This window comes from Anastrepha ludens, chromosome 5 (assembly GCF_028408465.1).
Source record: "Anastrepha ludens isolate Willacy chromosome 5, idAnaLude1.1, whole genome shotgun sequence".
Lineage (NCBI taxonomy): Eukaryota > Metazoa > Arthropoda > Insecta > Diptera > Tephritidae > Anastrepha > Anastrepha ludens.
The window spans coordinates 53,232,309-53,250,228 of record NC_071501.1 but is presented as its reverse complement, the minus strand read 5'-3'; the positions used below and the strand labels follow the sequence as shown (position 1 = coordinate 53,250,228).

At 37.8% G+C, this 17,920-nt stretch overlaps 2 protein-coding genes across 2 annotated transcripts; one reads left to right on the top strand and one right to left on the bottom strand.

Moving 5' to 3' along the window:
- LOC128862834 (cytoplasmic tRNA 2-thiolation protein 2) lies at window positions 1-1,446 on the top strand. Its single transcript, XM_054101601.1, has one exon. It carries the CDS (start codon window positions 74-76, stop codon window positions 1,352-1,354), a length of 1,281 nt encoding a protein of 426 aa, XP_053957576.1. The 5' UTR covers window positions 1-73; the 3' UTR covers window positions 1,355-1,446.
- A 3,000-nt stretch (window positions 1,447-4,446) lies between these two features.
- On the bottom strand, window positions 4,447-16,860 carry LOC128863883 (acyl-coenzyme A diphosphatase NUDT19-like). The gene is made up of 5 exons (XM_054103286.1): window positions 16,550-16,860; window positions 10,068-10,561; window positions 8,803-8,884; window positions 4,710-4,917; window positions 4,447-4,646 (listed from the first exon to the last, which is right to left on the bottom strand). The coding sequence occupies exons 1-5, from the start codon at window positions 16,643-16,645 to the stop codon at window positions 4,459-4,461; spliced, it is 1,068 nt and encodes a 355-aa protein (XP_053959261.1). The 5' UTR covers window positions 16,646-16,860; the 3' UTR covers window positions 4,447-4,458.
- Between the last annotated feature and the right edge of the window lie 1,060 nt (window positions 16,861-17,920).

Below are 17,920 nucleotides of genomic sequence, written 5' to 3'. Positions count from 1 at the left end.
GGAGTGCAAGACCTTCTATCGATAATAATGTGATAATTGTTCCAATAGTATCATAGACGGAAGCAGTTTGGAAATGTGCAGCTTAAATGATGAAAATTTTGGTGATGATGGGGATGCTGATTATATGACACCACAAACGGAAAAAGTTTTATCGGAACCGAAAGGCATTTGCCATAAATGTGGGCAAGATGGTGAAATTTATAAATTACATTTCAGAGAAGCGGAATGCAAAATCTGTTTCATCCAATACGTGAATCACAAGTTTCGAGCTACAGTGGGATCTTCTAAATTGCTACCTCGAAATGCGGTCATACTTCTAGTGTTCGATGGCAGTGCAGAGGCCATAGTCCTCTTGGATATGTTGCAGAAGGCACAAATAGAAACGAATTTTAAGAGACTGTGCTGTGAATTTAAAATACTATTTATTGATGATTACGAACTGACGAACAAAAACTTAAATGCGATTGATTATAGCAGCTATATAAAAACTGTGCAAGAATTTCTTTTCAAACAAGAGGGAGTCAAAAGTTATGTTATTAATTTAAGATGTGGTAAGGATCAGGAACCATTCGATATTGATAACATAGATTCGTACTTGGCACGGGAAACGGATAAGGAGAAAATATTTGCAAGCAATTTTTACAGAATCCAGACAACTACAAGTCGTAAAGAATTCCTAAGGATGCATCGAAATAAATTAATAGCTTCAGTGTCACAGTATCTAAATTGTAGATATGTTTTTATACCTTCAATTAACATAAATGTTGCAGCTGACCTGCTTTCAAGCATTGTACTTGGTCACGGGAATAACGCTGCTTTGGACGTTGCGTTCCTCGATGACCGTTTGGGTAATGGCATAAAATTAATGCGTCCGCTTAAGGATCTAAGTCAATCAGAGGTCATACTTTATGTACGCGCAAGAAATTTGAAAACATTAAAAACATCGCCTGATCTATTATCCGGTTGCGGAAACAGTTTGCAAGACATAACGGAATTATTTATACAAGATCTACAAAAAAACTATAAATCAACTGTTTCAACAATATTTCGTACAGGAAGTAAAATAGCACCAAATAATTACCCAAATCCAGAGGGAAAAGAGTGCATCATTCAAAATTCGGAAAATCAGAGTACTAGATATGGTCTTTGCACAATCTGTAATTCTCTATTTTTAGCAGAATCTAAAACTCTATTGGCAGTTGAGTACTCTCGTTATGTATCTAAAGAAGTCGTATCACCAATTGAGTCATTTCCCGATCACAAGGAATATTTGAATTGCAAGAGTAAACAAGGAAAAAGTCTTTGTCACCGCTGTGAAAATATGCAACGTGACTGCGAAGTTAATTTAATGTAGCAATGCTACAGAATTTACAAATATTTTATATATCTACGAACATGCACTATAGATTTGGATATAAATAATTATGTAAAACCGAAATGTTTGTATTTTGTTTTGTTTGATGTTCCATTATCCCAACTAGAAAGGTTATCGATTTACAACAACAGCGTGTCTCTTCCTTTTGATGGTTTTGCCTAATTCAAGTGACAACGTCAACCGGTTCTTAAAAATAAAGTACACTGTGACTTGGCAATTGTCCCGATTACGAAGAATCCGGGTGGAGTGACGTTGTCTGATGAATGCAGCTTGGTCATCCCAACTAGAAAGGTTATCGATTTACAACAACAGCGTGTCTCTTCCTTTTGATGGTTTTGCCTAATTCAAGTGACAACGTCAACCGGTTCTTAAAAATAAAGTACACTGTGACTTGGCAATCGTCCCGATTACGAAGAATCCGGGTGGAGTGACGTTGTCTGATGAATGCAGCTTGGTTTTTTGGACAGCAGCTATTAGGGTACTGTGTCGGCTCTTAAAGTCAACTATCTCGCCGACCTTATTCGTGAGTCCGTGGCATTTGTATTGTAGAAGCTTAAAGCTTCTAGATAAGGCTGTTGTAGCACGGGGGGTGAGGGACTTGTGTGGATGCCTACGTTGGACCTGCTGTGCATTCCGCTGTAGTTCTTGCGGCCTGATGGTGGTGGGCGGCCGCGCCACGGGGGACGCTTGCGGAGCTCTGCAGCAGGGGGCAACGTAGTCAGTTGTCCACTCGCTGCTGGTGCGCAGGCCGGAACATCTCCCAATTTGACTCCAGCCATTGCAAGAATTGCATTTGACTGATGCCAGGTTCCGAGGTATTCTGGTTTGACACACGGAGCAGACTGTGCAGGGGGCCAAGAGCTGCTGGTTTGTCTCCGCACTGGGGTTGGAGATGGAGGGAAGAGGATCGGGTGTATTGGGGGAGTTGTGATGCTCCGATAGGCTCCTTTCCATGGAGAAATTGGTTGTGGTGGCGGTCTTTGAGGGGGGTTGTAGCCGTTGAGGCAAGAGACGCCTGCTGGCGGGAGCAACACGTGGTCACATACCGTGTGGAACACTCCCTATGAGACTTAAGATCAGAACAGGCCTTTAGGTGGTTCCACTTGTTGCACCTAACCGAGGTGGAGTTCGGGTGGAGGCGTTTATGGCACGTAGAATACTTCTGGTCCAGGGCTGGATTCGATACCAGCCCTGAGGGGAAATATTTGGGAAGCTGCTTGCTACCGCGTGCCATCGAAGAAGCAGCTTGCATCTGTCAGGTATAATTTTCTTCAAGCGCGTTTTCAAAAGATGACCAGCTGAGCGCCGGAGGGCTTTATGTAGAGATCATCTCGAATTAGTCTTGACATGAATTTGGTAGATAAATTCATTTCCCTGGACGTAATTTTCTGCTTTCTGAGGGGATTTCTTTCTCGACCGGCTTTTAAGGCTGCACTGGTTCGAACCACGCGAGGGCGACCACTTATTTTTCTTTCTGTTTTTCTCTCCAGACGTTTGGGAAGAAACATTCTCGAAATATTAAATTTTTTCAGCAATTCGTAAATCTCGCTTGCACATTTACCATATTTATGTAATGCAAACACTGCAAAGCGATTGTCCTTTGCTTCCTACTCCATTGTTAACTAGCGAAATTTGCCACGAAATTTAGTATAATTTCTGAGTAGACAATGCATACGAGCAAAATAAAAAATAACGGAACTTTTTTCTGCGAATTTTGTCTCGCCTCATGCATTGTAAAATTTGTCACAGAATTTATGCCAAGACTAAGTACATGTGCTTAATTATTATCGTAACTTTTATATTTTGCAGCTCGTATCTTCTGGCGAGTTCTGTCTCGCCATCTGGCATCAAGGCAAATTCATGTTTCTTTTTTTTATATCTCATTCGCTTGCTATTGTTGCCAGTAGCTTCACGTACTTTCTCGCGACAATATGCTTAATAGTGCAAGACCGATAAATTTGAAATGATTTTCAAGCTTCAATAACAGCAGCTTGTCTTGCTGTTTTCATGGAAGTGTTTTTTCTGTTGTCCATATATATGGTAGGTGAAAATTGTACTCATTTGAGAAATAACAGTTCTTAACGGATTCAGTGAAAATAAAGGAGTGACGCTTTTTTAACATTATATTTTTGTTTTTGAGGTTATATATATTTGTAAAGTTATTCTATTATTTTCTTTTTCTAATTAAAAATCAGTTTTGTTCCAAAAATGCATAATTCATTTTTTTCGAATCTTTTATTTATTTTGTTCCAAAAACGTATAACAAACTTTTTTCTACTCCATCGTATCTGATTCAACATATAGTACATCACCAGACAGCCGAAAGCCTCTGCTGCTAGCGCTGCGTTTGCTTAGTTTACTTTTAATTTTATTATCATGTAAGCTTTAAAAAAAAAAAAAAAACTTTTTTCATTAATATTTTTATTTATAAACATGTTAGTATTAATTTTATAGTAATACTCAGTTTGCTATTGCGGGACCCAATGTCCTTGCTTTTGGATCATTCCCATCGCTTTTAGACGCTTGCAAACGGTTGATTTATCAACGCCCAATGATTCAGCAAGCTCTTCTTGGGTTTGGCACGAGTCCTCGTTTACCAATTCCCCCAATTCCGCGTCCTCGAACTTTTTGGGCTGGCCAAGACGCTCCTTGTCTTCGGTGTGAAAATCACCACTTTTGAATCGTCGAAACCAGTACTCACATGTTGAAATCGACGGAGTATGGTCTGGGTAGGCCTCCTGCAGCAATTCACGGGCTTGGGCTGTATTTTTTTTTAAATTGAAGCAGAAAAGCAAAGCTTCCCACAAATTGCGTTTCGACGGCACGAAAGTTGACATACTCGGAGCACGAAAACACTGCTTTGTTTATACTTCAGCGAAATGACAGATACTGATAAACAAAGCCTGGGGATGAGGCTTTGTCATGAATATATATTCAGTATTGCCAACGGGATAGTGATAAATAGCGCCATCTGTGTGTCACCTTTAAAACTAATTCAACCTCCCAATATATTCACCACAACGCGATAAACTTGATACCCACACCAATAAGTTAATTTTTTATAAAATATCTATATCTATATACTAAAGTTTATTTTTTGTAAAAAAACTTAAATGACCGTCTGTTGCGAAAATATTTTTTTGAACTATTCCGTTATATACGTCGAAAAGAACTAATCGATGGAGCTGTTTTGTCATATTTAATAGCTGTTTACTGCTACAATCAATTACTTTCATTGGTTTATTGGGATTGGTGGGGTACATTTCGTCACCTTAAAGTAAAAAAAAACAAGCAGATTGTACTAAGTAAAGAATTTAAATTTAAAATGTCTTACCAGGCAAAGCTAAAATCACAGCGTCCAAGCACTTGTAATAAACCGGTGTAAGTAGATTTGTACCTTGTTTACTTCTTACGCAAGCGAAATTTGTCAAGTTTTGTAAACTTTTAATATTTGAAAGTCGCAAAAGTTCATATACTTGAGGAGGGGGTAACCATATTTTGTGCTGTTTATAGAGTTCCAAGAATTCTGATGCCGTTTGCCACTACAAATAAAATAAAAAACGAATATAATTCAACCATAAATGTAATTGCCATATGAGGTTTTGAGACTTTGTTCACTTTGACATTGAAAACATCGTAAGAAACACCGTAGCGTAAGAAAAAAATCACCCATTCTACTGCTATCACCTTGTATAGGTAGATACGTCTTAGGTTTATTCGTGTATCCAACAGTTTGACGTTTACCTAGTAGTTCCCATACACAACCAATAATGATAGAAGACAAGACTGCACCTTCCTAATTCGCTGTGACGTCAACGACGAGAATATACAAAAAAAAAGGAATCGAAATCACTTGTTTGTGAAGGGGAAGAGTAAGCGAACGTAATTGAAACTGCCAAACACGGTTCCACGACAGTCGGTTCTACGTTACTACTGTCACTCCAGCAGCACTCCCTGTATGTAAATATAGGGCATGTTTATGCTACTACAACAACAACGAAACTGCCAAACACAAAAATTATACTCGCACACTTTCTTGTCACGGGATTATCGGAAAACAAAATTTCTTTTAAAAGTATTTTTATAGTTCGTGATTTCACCTTTACATATATATTACATATATAATTGGCGCTTACATCCTTTTTGGAGGTTCGGCCGAGCTCCTCCTATTTGTGGCGTGCTTTTTCCATAAATGGGAGAATCTGCAGTTTTAAGCCGACGCAGATATTTTTTATGAGGAGCTTTTTCATGACAGAAATACACTCGGCGGTATGCCAATGCCTGCCGAGAGGTGACCGCTATTAGAAAAACTTGTTCTTCATTTTCTTTTTTCACAGAGATTCAAACCTAAATGGCCAAAAGTGTAAACTCTACTGAGGTTTTTGTGCAGAACTGAGTGACTCAAGGATTTATTGAGTTGCATCCAGACCAAGGAAGAAACTTCGAATCGGCAGTATTTAAAGAGAAGCGTTGCTAGATGGGGATTTAAAAAACACGTACAACACCCTTGCACTCGAAATCGGATGGAATGGTCGAAAGATTAAATCGCACTCTGGAGGAGCACTTGCGAAAGGTAGTTGAAAAGTGCCAACGAAATTGGGACAAACAAAATCTCTTTACAAGTAATTTAAGACTTCTGAATGATTTATCGTTCGACAGAGGTGTCATTTCTGCAATGGACCAAGATACTCATTGGGAAACACTGTAGGGTGACATCAGGGCCGTAGAGAGCATATCCGGGCCCGGGGGAAAATCCCGGCCCTCGGGGGAAAATTGCAAATGCGGGCCCTTTCCAATAATGTCTAATTCATATAAATACGTATAATCTCGAGTCCGGGTCCCTCTGAGAACTCCGGGCCCGGGGGAAAAAGTACCCGATCCCCCCCTCCCCCCCTCTCGTCGGGCCTGGGTGACATATGTAGATGAATTGCACCATTTTGTGATGCAACATGCCAAATTAATTAATGAGGATAAATTTGTCGTGCAGTGACCTCCAAAGGATTAGGCGAAAGGCAACTTGGTATGTAATTTGATGTTCCATCTCCTATGCTGAAGGCTGTCACGATTGCAATCCTCAATTTTCACCTTGGAGTAACCTCTTTAAATCAAGTGTGGAAATTCACTTCATGATAAAGGGTAGCTGCCCTTTTTCGTGGTTGCTAAAATCTTTCTCTATAACCAACATAACTGGTGACCACTCGAAGACACAATTACTCCACTTCTCTGCATATGTTGGATTATCTGATTTGCTCCTTCGCCTTTGCATCTCATGTGACTCGATGTTTTACGATCGCATTTCTTCCAAACTTTCCACAATCAGCCTTAAGCATGAAACGATATTACTCCTGTTATCTCTCAGCTTTCGCCCTCTTACTTCATGGAACTAAGTTTCCTTCCATATTAGCCCATAGACTACTGTAGATTTTGGCGGGATCTGTTGGCGGTGATTTAGAGGTATCTCCATACTTTGCCGCGTCGGAGCCCTGTTTCACAAATCCGAAGTAAATCCGTACAGCGAAGTAAAATCCACACCAATTATTTATTTATTCATGATTTGAGCCAGTATAAATATGTGACAACTGACAAAGCTCCAAAAACAACCCCGTAAACTTCTTCCTAATTGGCGCGATAACCGCTTACGCGATTTTGTCCGAGTTTAACAAAGCGCGCCAGTCGTTTCTTTCTCGTGCTAACCGGCGCCAATCGGACACACCAAGTGAAGCCAAGTCCTTCTCCACCTGATCTTTCCAACGCAGAGGAGGCCGCCCTCTTCCTCTGCTACCACCAGCTGGTACCGCATCGTATACTTTCAAAGCCAGAGCGTTTGTATCCATTCGGACGACATGACCCAGCCTACGTAGCCACTGGATCTTTATTCGCTGCGCTATGTCTATGTCGTCGTAAAGCTCATACAGGTCATCGTTACATCACCTGCGATATTCGCCGTTGCCAATGTGCAAGGGTCCAAAAATCTTACGCAGAATCTTTCTCTCGAACACTCCAAGCGTTGCTTTATCGGATGTTGTCATCGTCCAAGCGCCATGGCATACGCCAGCAATTGTAAGCTCTTATAAAATATTGTGCCTGAGCGATTAAGTTCTGCGGCTCGTACGATGCTCTCCAACATCAGGTTAAAGAAGTCACAAGACAGCGAGTCACCCTGTCTGAAACCTCGTTTGGTATCAAACGGCTCGGAGAGGCCCTTTCCAATTCTGTCGGCGCTGCTGGTATTTAGCAACGTCATCTTACATAGCCGTATTAGTTTTGCGGGGATACCAAATTCAGACATCGCGGCATACAAGTAACTCCTTTCCGTACTGTCGAATGCAGTTTTGAAATCGACGAAAAGATGGTCTGTGTCGGTTCTCCTTTCATGGGTCTTTTCCAGGATTTGGCGTATTGTGTATATATATATCCAGGTCTAAAGCCACACTGATAAGGTCCAATCAGTTGGTTGACGGTGGGTTTCAGCCTTTCACACAATACGCTCGCTAGAACCTTATAGGCGATATTTAGAAGACTTATCCCGCGGTAATTGGCACAGATTGCAGGATCGCCCTTCTTATGGATTGGGCAGAGCACACTTAAATTCCAATCGGCAGGCATGCTTTCATTCGACCATATTTTGCATAGGAGCTGATGCATGCGCCTTACCAGCTCCTCGCCGCCATGTTTGAATAGCTCAGCCGGCAGTCCGTCGGCGCCCGCGGCTTTGTTGTTCTTTAGCCGCATTATCGTTATTCTCACCTCGTCATGGTCGGGTAGCGGAACGTCAATTCCGTCGTCGACGATTGGGGTATCGGGATCTTCACATTCTCTGTGACATGCGCAGCTACCACTGTTTAACAGGTTCGAGAAGTGTTCCCTCCATAATTTAAGATTGCTCTGGATTTCAGTCACCAGTTCGCCGTCTTTGTTCTTACAGGAACAAACTACCTTTCCTGAAATCGCCGCTCTCTCCCCTGTAGTTGTCTGAAGCTTGTAGCCAACCACTGGTTCCACATAACCATTTACCAAGTCTGACGAGATATTATGGGTCGGCATTTTGGTTATTTGCGAGACGGAGACCGTGGGGCATTCAGTTGTGGGAACTAGTTCTCGCCCTTTAAAACTAGTTCGTTTTAATGCATATTGCTTATGAATAAATTGGTGCCATGACATATATTTGGTTCTGTTTTATGTTACGTTTACCAGTCCACCTCAATTCTGTTTCCTTTGGAGTGGAATGGTCGACTGACGAAACTCGCGAGCCTATGATACGACAAGCTTTATTCCAATCTAAATTGATTGTAATTCTTTTGAATTAGCGGAGCAGTCCGGCAACAGCATTTTCTTGTCTTTACATATTCCTCGACACTAATTATGTATTTAATATCATTGAACAAGAAATAATAGCAAAATAATTACAAATTTTGATAGATACTGACCATAGCCACTTTGACTTCAGTGCGTTCCGGTAATAATTTTGGTCTCTGTGCAAGACTTGCGAAGTAAAATACGGTATCATATCTGCAAGTATAAAAGTAAGCATAAATGGAAGAACATACATACACATATAATTTTTGAATAATTAGATTTATTTTTCTGCGATCGTCTTGATTTCGATTATTATTGATTAGTAGTGGATATGCTATGGCCCAATGCTTGTTGTTGGAATGTAAAAGCTGAGTTAGTTATAATTAGGTAAAGTTCCACTGGAGCCGCGTGGATTTGTGCGTGACTATCGTTCGGTTGGTATGGGTTGGAAACTACTGCAACTTGAAACATCAAATTATAGAAATTTTTGTTTCTAAATGCTGTCAGCCATTTGTAGGACATTCTCCGATGCATTCATATCAACAAAAAGCTGCTTACAAAAACTATTTGCCATTAAAATACGGCATACAACTGCATTCGTATCCAGGCTTACGTGCTTCTTCTATTTACCTTAGAAACAATGCCTCTACAGACGTTTTGAGGGAGTGACTTCATTCAATCGTGCTGAGCCTTGAAATAAGAAAAATTTCGACGGTTACACCGTTAAAAAATTTCTCATGGCCTAACACTTTGTAATCAAATAAGATTAGGAAATATTTAGTTTACAGGCTGGATTCCAAAATTTAAAAATATTTAAGATAGGTACCAATCGATGAGATTCGGTACCAATATTACTGTTTCAGAAACGAAGCACCACTATGTTCAACCGTTTAAAAGTTATTAACAAGAAACATTTCCACAAATGTGGTATTTGGATTATTAATTACTCATTTCAAACCAAGTTGGGTAATTCAACTTGAAAAGTTGAGCTAACACCAACTTGAAGTTGGGTAAAGTTGGATAATTTTCATCTTTTCGCGTGCGCTGGCAATCATCAGATGCATACAAAATGCTGTTATTATTGCAAGAAATAAATTTTACTAACTTTCTTGTGCATGATTTACCCATTTTTCACCTTGAAGCTTTCGCTGGCAAAGCGTTTATTGTAGCCAACACTCGGGTTTCTCGCGTTGCGTTCAAGCGAAGAGAGTGCGAAAGTTATACATATGTGGCACAATCGGCAATTCAATCAAATATAAAATTTCTTGACCAAAAATCTCTTTAGCTTTCATAGGATTGCTTCACTATCACTTTTAATCAACAAACAAAAATTACACATCACTTAAAATTTGAAAATATTTACATATTATACATATGAAGTACAATCCAAACCAACCTTTTTGTTGCTTCCAGTGGTGAGCGCCATAATGACCATTCGTACAGGCACCATAAGTCCGGAACTATTTGAAGAGACTGACATAAGTACAGGAACTGTTTTGCATCATTATGGACTGCATTCTGCCACTTAGCACGATCAAAGTTCAGACTATTGTAATCTTCCCCAAAAGCAGGCGTCGAAGTAAGCTTCTTGAGAGTTTCATGATCTCGAAATAATAAAATTCCAACTTCTTCAAATGTCTCGCGCAAGGCGGTTATTCGCAATGAAATATCGCGTGACAAATTTTTTCCGCTCGTTAGAAGAGGATTTGATCTTTTAATGCAGGAATATTGAACAATTAAACTATCCAGTAGATTTGGGTTTATGCCATAATTTTTAAAATAATCCAACCATTCTTGGCTTTCATCTGATGCTTCTTCGAAAGTGCCTCCAGGAAAAACGCAGTGCCCAGGCGTAAAAGCCGTATGCGTAGTGCGTTCAAAAAGTAGAATCTTAAAAAAAGTTTTTGAATTAGATAGTTTACAGTTTTACATAGACGAGTATATATGTATGTACATATGCACAACTTTCGGTAAAAAACGCCAACGGCTATTTTTTTCCTCTTAGAGTGCTTTTCCTGCTATTTTAAATTTGTAATGGGTACCTTTTCATTTTCTTAATAGTGTTGTTTTAATTTGACCTTAATTGGTGAAATTTGGAGCCAGTGAGTATACTAAGTGTGCGGCAATTGGTGTGAAAAGAACGAAGTTTAAAAAACAATGTTTTTATCCGAGAAGCAAAAAATTTATATAATTACCTATAAGCAGCAAAACCTATCAAATGTCGAAATTTCGCGAATAGTGCAAATTCTGGGTAAAATATTCGGAAAGGGAAAGTTTATTAGGCCCTTTAGAAAGTGGGCGTCCACGATAAACTGATTGTGATGATAGAGATCGATTTAGAATTGTTCCAACATTGCTGAAGGATTAAAGCATAGCCACAACATGGAAATCAGAGCCTCGTATCTTGAGAGAAGCAAAGTCAATGAATGACAGATCCGCTAAAAACCTCTTCTTACAACAAAAATGCTTTCCGCCCGATTAAACTAGTTTCAGCAAAGGCGAAATCGGACACATAACATCCAGTTATTTGCAGAATGCGGCGCAGACAAAATGAAAGGTATAGCCACAACTGCATTCAGAGTACTGTGAAACAAGCTACGGTGTTGAAAGGGTTGCTCCCAATGTCGTTGTTGAATGCAAGATAAAAACTAAAACAATTGCACGAAACAGAAGTTGAAGCAACAAAAGTTTTCTTGTACTCGTATGAATGTGGTCTAATGAAATTTACTTAATATTAGAAACGAGAGTTGACAGCACTGTGGTATAAGACCTTTTCTTTTCGCCCAGCGTTAGAAAGTGGCTATTTGATCCTGCTAGAAATCTGGTTCAAATTATGATCTGTTCAATGGGTGTATTATTTACAGATCCTTCATTTTCAATTGTTATATTCCAAAGAGCAAATGTTGAGAAGAATACATCCATATATAATTACATATATTGTTACGATGTTGTGCAATACAAAGCCTCTCAATATTTCGTCTGAGTTCGATCACTGGATTGCTAAATAAAAGTTACAGGCTAATGGCAACAAAACTTGCTCACTTTATTAAATCACTGTAATTTGTGCGCATGCACCTCTGCTTATATACATGTTTTTTTTTCGGGATGACGCCTGTGAAGAGGAAACTCTTATGAGTACTGTCATATCGGCATATCAGCATGGACGATTTGCAGCCTATTCATAATCTACCAGTCTCCGCGCACAACTGCCGAAAAGGTAATACCTCTTGAGGTTGGTTAGCTTAAAGGATTCTAGTTATTGTTGACGCCTACGAGACGCCGCGTGTCATAGATCGTCTTGAATATGTTTTACATGCGCGCGAATTTCCTCGCCCCATAAAATCCACAATATTATCCCCGTCTAAGATTTTAAAGGCTTTGGGAGCATAGCATGGGAATTGGAGCAAGACGTATTTTACATCTTCATCCCTCTCCGTGTAGATTGCGCACTACGGAGTCATGGTCAAATCTATGTAGGTATTTCCGAAATACTCTGTGTCCTGAAAAGGATTGAGTTAGGTGGTAGTTTGTTCCCCCCTGGTTCTTTTCTAATCACGCCGTATTCACTTATTCGTCGAACGTCTAAATGGCTAAGTGGACTGTAGAGTGGACTCGTCGGGCCTCGTAGTGATTTCTGTAGCTGAATCAAATGTTCTTGTTCTGAAAACTCGCTGCTGGAGAAGAGTAACAAATTTTTAATTATTACTGGTTGTGCAGCCACGTGTGATGGGGACAGAATGACGTTTCAGCTAAACCGAGGCTGCGTATATAAATAACCCTTTCCAAGCACTGCTTCTGGACTGGTGTAACAGTTTTAGTTTATTTGATACACGCCATAGTTACACGTATTGTCGTTAATACGTTCGCAGTGCAGAAAGGCCTTAGGTTAAAGGTATGTTCACATATGCAGTAAATAGCAATAAAGCCACAAAATTAATCTACCCGTTCACATATGGCAGATTACATGCAAAATTGACAATAAGCTGTTTTATAAGGTTTTTCTTCATAGAAATTGATTTGGTGGAATATTTTGGAGTTTTTGGTTTGTTTAATTATTATTAATTATAGGGATTAAAGATAAGGAGAAATAATAACTAATTTAATTGTGCAATTGGCTGATATGGCAGCAATGCGCATGCGAAATTCGATATTACATTTTATAATAAGCAGGAACAGGTGAAAGCGTCTACGGAGAGTATACCAGCTTTTTCTATTAGTGCGTATAATAATCAACGCGTGTCTGTGTATTGTAGGGGAGGCACGGAAAGTTCTGTTAGCTAGACATCCCTACCAGCATCGACCAGTTTTTTAAGAAGTGCTTAAGTATGAGCCGGGATTCCTTTGCCTTTTTCTGTAACGAAGTCACGTCCATTGCAAAAACTCCTACACTATATAGGAAAAATTCATCCCTTTAGACAAAGGTCACGCTTTACATGCCCTTGATTCCTAAGCTGAAAGCAGGACGATCGGACGATGAAATACTTTTGACTTATGTTGATGGGGCACCCGGCCGCTGCAATTATTCTCAATTTTTCGAGCAGTCGTTTTTAAACCAAATTTCTCAAAGCCCTTTTCTCAGCGTTTTCCAGTCGTTGTGCTGAGAGGCTCAGCATTTCGCGTTACACAGTCTCTAATGAAGCCTCACCATTACAACCCAATGGCTAGACGCAGCGAAAATGTTTTTAATTACCAACTTTCCAAGTCTAGGAGAGTAGGAGAGAACGCTTTCAGTCACTTGAAAGTAAGGTTAAGAAAAATTTGGTAAAACCACACAAATTTCGAATTCGCAAATCAACGAGAACCGACATATAAGAAAACCAATCACTTCGTTTTTATGTTCGTTTGAAATTTAATTTATTTCATATTCCTCATTTCAATTCTATTTTTTATTATTAAATTAATTGAACTTAATTAAAGTACTAACAACAAATACATGGACACTCTTTGTTTGACTTGTTTTAAATTAAACGTTTTAATTCAATTTATCTGCAAGTTTTAAATATAAATTATTCATTTATTACATGTACATATTTTTTAATTTTTCTAAATTGAAAGATTTATTGTGTGCTTTACTTTAGTACTTTCCCGCAGATAGGATACCGCCTGTAGGCCCAACAGTCTTTCTCGCATCTCTGTAAAACAAGAACACTAGTTTTAGAAGTTTATACTAACATTTTGCTATTGAACAAAGTTGCCTAAAAGTACGTTCACATATGCATTAATTACCAATAAATCTACAAAATTAATCTACCTGTTCACATATGGCAGATTACCTGCAAAACTGACAATCAGCTGTCAATACTGTTGTGAAAGGTTCTTCTTCATAGAAATTATTTTGGTGGAGTATTTCGGTGTTTTTGGTTTGTTTAATTATTATTAACGATATGAAGAAAAAACAAGAAGAAGGAATAGCTAATTTAATTGCGCAATTGGCTGCTAATAATAAACAGTTGGAGGAAATCCGTAAGCGACGTTTACTGAAATTTAAAAAAATTATGGCAGCAATACGCATTCGAAATTCGATATTACATTTTATAATAAGTAATAAGAGAACACACGTTTATGAACATAGGTATGATTTATTTCTGTTATATGAATGCATTGTTAATAATACCTAACAAGCATTTTATTAGAATTATGTCTACAAACCTGTTTTCTTTGCTGGCATCCATTTTATTTAGTTTTTACTTTGACGTTTTTCTTTACACGCTCAAAAATTATGATCTATAACACAGAAAAAACAGGGTTGTATGTCAAAAAGATAATAACCATACTTTTAAGATAATAATCATTATTTTATAATCTCAGATTTGTTTGGGAAATCTCGCTTTTTAATTACGGATTGGGAGTTAAGCACGAAAAAGTAGATCATCTATTTATATGTGAACGTATTATAACCCGTACAACCATTAACAATAATACATTAGATAGATTTTTAGCAAGATATTTTGCTAAATCTTGTTAATTAGTTCAATATTTCACTAACAAAAGTGTAAGCACAAAATTAGTGATGAAAATAAGCTTTTGAAAATAGTGCCCGGTATTGCCCAGCATGTGAATATATTTTGTCTAAACAATTCCAGCTCGCTGTCTCACGAGTACAACTATATGGGAGTACTCTACTGTGCTTCCGGCAGCCTGCGATGTGAATTATGTCTGTTGACATTAATGCTTATAGTTCCCAAAACGATGGTAGAACTCGAGTTTCGAACAGCGTTTATGCAATGGACAGCAGAATCTTCCGAAGAACGAAGTGCTTCCCGGCACAAATAACAGTTGCCCACACTATTTCGTTTGGGAGTCTGTCTTCCTATTGAAACAATTACAACGTTAAAACTTATCGCGGTTCGTATGAGATTTTAGACCACCGATATCATATTACGGAACAAACGTTTCATCCCTCATTTACGAAATGTTGACCATTTAACAAAGACCAAAGTAATCACCATTAAAAAATGCTTCTCGATACTGTTTCTATTAAGGGGGAAGTCTACTGTGACAAGGGAAAAAACAGGCTTATTTTCCGGATTTTATTTCTAACAAAATATTGCTCGTACATAAAATCTATTTAAACTCTTATCTTTATTATATATTTAAGTTTTTGAAAAAAAAATTTTAAGTCAAAATATTCAAAATGGCCGCTGTGGCACTTCTGCAAGCGCAGGTCCGCTTTTCTTAGGTGCCTAAACGGTGTACATGAAATCTTACGTTTCGGTGATCTAAAACAAAAAAACAAAATATTGTTATCATATACATAGTATTGACTCTCGTCTGACGTAGGATTATGTCGATAAAAAATTTTGGCGTTGAAAAAAAAATTCTTGAAATTTTTTTCTTTTTTTTTGCCTAAAATTGATGTTACTATTGTTTATAACAATTTAACAAATAACGATATCAAAAAAATCCTATGTCAGACGAGAGACACTATTACAGAGGATATATAATTAAATTTTTAAGCTGATTCATTTATCAGAACTCGAGATATCGTGTACACCGTATACAAAAACTTAGTTTCGAGAAAAATGCGTTTAAAGTTTCAGTATAGCAGGTACGCGCTTTGGAGCGCTTCGGGAAAAGGTCGAAATTTCAACGAAGAAAAATTTAGCCAGCTGTAACACATATTGTACCTTATTTAAGAGGGTTCAAAGTATTTTTTAAGCTAATAAAAAAAAAATCGATTTTTTGAAAAATTCACAGTAGACTTCCCCCTTAAGAGATGAATGAGCGGCATATGTTGTATTCCACCCAGTTCGAATAAGAACCGAAAAAATTAGAAACTCATACACTGCACATCAATAAAAATAAAAAATACTAAATTCAAATACATATATACATACATTCACTTTCCAATGACATGTTAAACAAATCAAAAAGCAAAAACTAAAAAAAAAAAATTAGAATTTGTACTTCAAGGAGGTACGTTACACTATACAGGGCTAGTTTACTAGGGCGGTAGCCCTTGTTCACGAAAAACCCGAGTAATTTCGGTAACGTAGAACCGGCTGTCACAGGAATGGTCTTGGACATCTTATGAATTGATGTTTTTTTCTGCTATAGCAATAACCAGAAACAAGCCCGTAAGAAAAAGGGTCAAGGATCGCCTGTGGTTCAGAATAGATTCAACTTCAGCACCAGTAAGCCGCAACGCTAACTTTTTAAGGCGGTCTTGGACATCTTCTGAATGTTTCATAAGGTGTGTGTAAATAGATGGCCGATAAAGTGAGGCAGTGAGTGCTGCTCTACAGATGGGAGTTTTCATTTGTAGTTAAGATATCTTTTTTTAAAAAGGTGGTACATTAATTAAACATTTTCTACCATGTTTGAATAATTTCACTATATACAAACGTAAATGTACATAAATAACATCTCCCTTTTTACCTCATAATTGTGTTTGGAAAGCAAATCGTTTTTATCAATCGCAAGTATTACAGTGGCCGAAGGTCGATATTTATACTGCGGGCAATCTTCCTCCATACCCTACACTTTTATTCAGAGTTCCAACAGAAGACATGTATACATGCTTAATATATATTCAAACAAACTAAATTATTATTAAATACAGTTTATTTTTCACTTCCGACTATTTAAAATTGTGCTTCTTTTTTTTTTTTTTTGGGGTTTAGGTTAAGTTGTGCTTCAAAAACTAAACAAAACACATTTAAGGTAAATGCAATTATATTTTGTTTGTACGGATGTAAAAAACACGTCGATACAATGAAATCATCGATTCCTGCTATAATATATCTAAAAAAGTGATATATCGGAATCATTAGGTCTGTTCGCGCAATGGAATCAACCGCTTTCTTTGATTTTTTCGTTGAGTTCGTAAGGCACCCAATGAACTTATTCCCCAACCCAATATATTGAAACAATTCAGTCATTTCCTCCTATATAAAATTGTGCGTCAAAAATTAAACGAAATACATTTCGAGTAAATGCAGTTATATTTTGTTTGTACGTATGTAAAAAACATGTCGATACAACGGAAACATTGATTTGTGCTATAAATATATTCTTGGTTGTTTCCTACTCTGCTTCTCTATGATTCTTGATAAAATACAATATTGCTCCTTCCGGATTCGCTGTGTCGTCATCATGAATAAGCAAACAAAAGGAAGCGGAATTGCTTGTCGTATTTGTGCGTTTATAGTCTTATGGTGCTAACACTCATCAAGATAAACTTACGTTTTGTGTGTGTCAGCTGACATGAAAACCTTATGAGAGCCCCATGTAAATGAAAAATCACCACCCTTCCGTTCGGTAATATTGTAGATGGTTGACGTGGGTAAATAAAAAATTTTAGATTTTTCTGTAGAAACGTGTCAGCTGATTACTCTCTCACCCCATAGTTTTGCCAAACAGTATTTTTCAAAATCATTTACAAAATAAACTTAGAGTAATTTTAATTTTTATTAAAATAACTTAAAACAAAAGTTGAATAATTTTAATTATAGATGAATAAACTATTTACATTTGTTGGTTTTTGGATTTGGTTTATTAAAATATGAAAAATTGTAACTGACCATTGTGGTTCTCACACTCACTAACCTATCGTAGTCCGTTTCCGCTGCCCGTAGGACACACAAAATTGAGCAGAGCTTATGGCATAGAAAACAACTGCGTTCTATAAGTTACATATATACACAATACATCGGTTTGTGTTTGGTTGTATCAACGCACTTTTACACACATCCGCGTTATCAGTTACAATTTTTAATTGTATAATAAACCAAAGCCAAAAACCAAAAA

Coding starts and splice junctions, on each gene's coding strand:
- LOC128862834 (XM_054101601.1), top strand. CDS start 74: ATGTGCAGCTTAAATGATGAAAATTTTGGTGATGATGGGGATGCTGAT.
- LOC128863883 (XM_054103286.1), bottom strand. CDS start 16,645: ATGGAGGAAGATTGCCCGCAGTATAAATATCGACCTTCGGCCACTGTA. Junction 8,885..10,067: donor CCACTGGAAGCAACAAAAAG/GTTGGTTTGGAT, acceptor TTATACTTGCAG/ATATGATACCGTATTTTACT. Junction 4,647..4,709: donor TGTGATTTTAGCTTTGCCTG/GTAAGACATTTT, acceptor TTTTACTTTAAG/GTGACGAAATGTACCCCACC.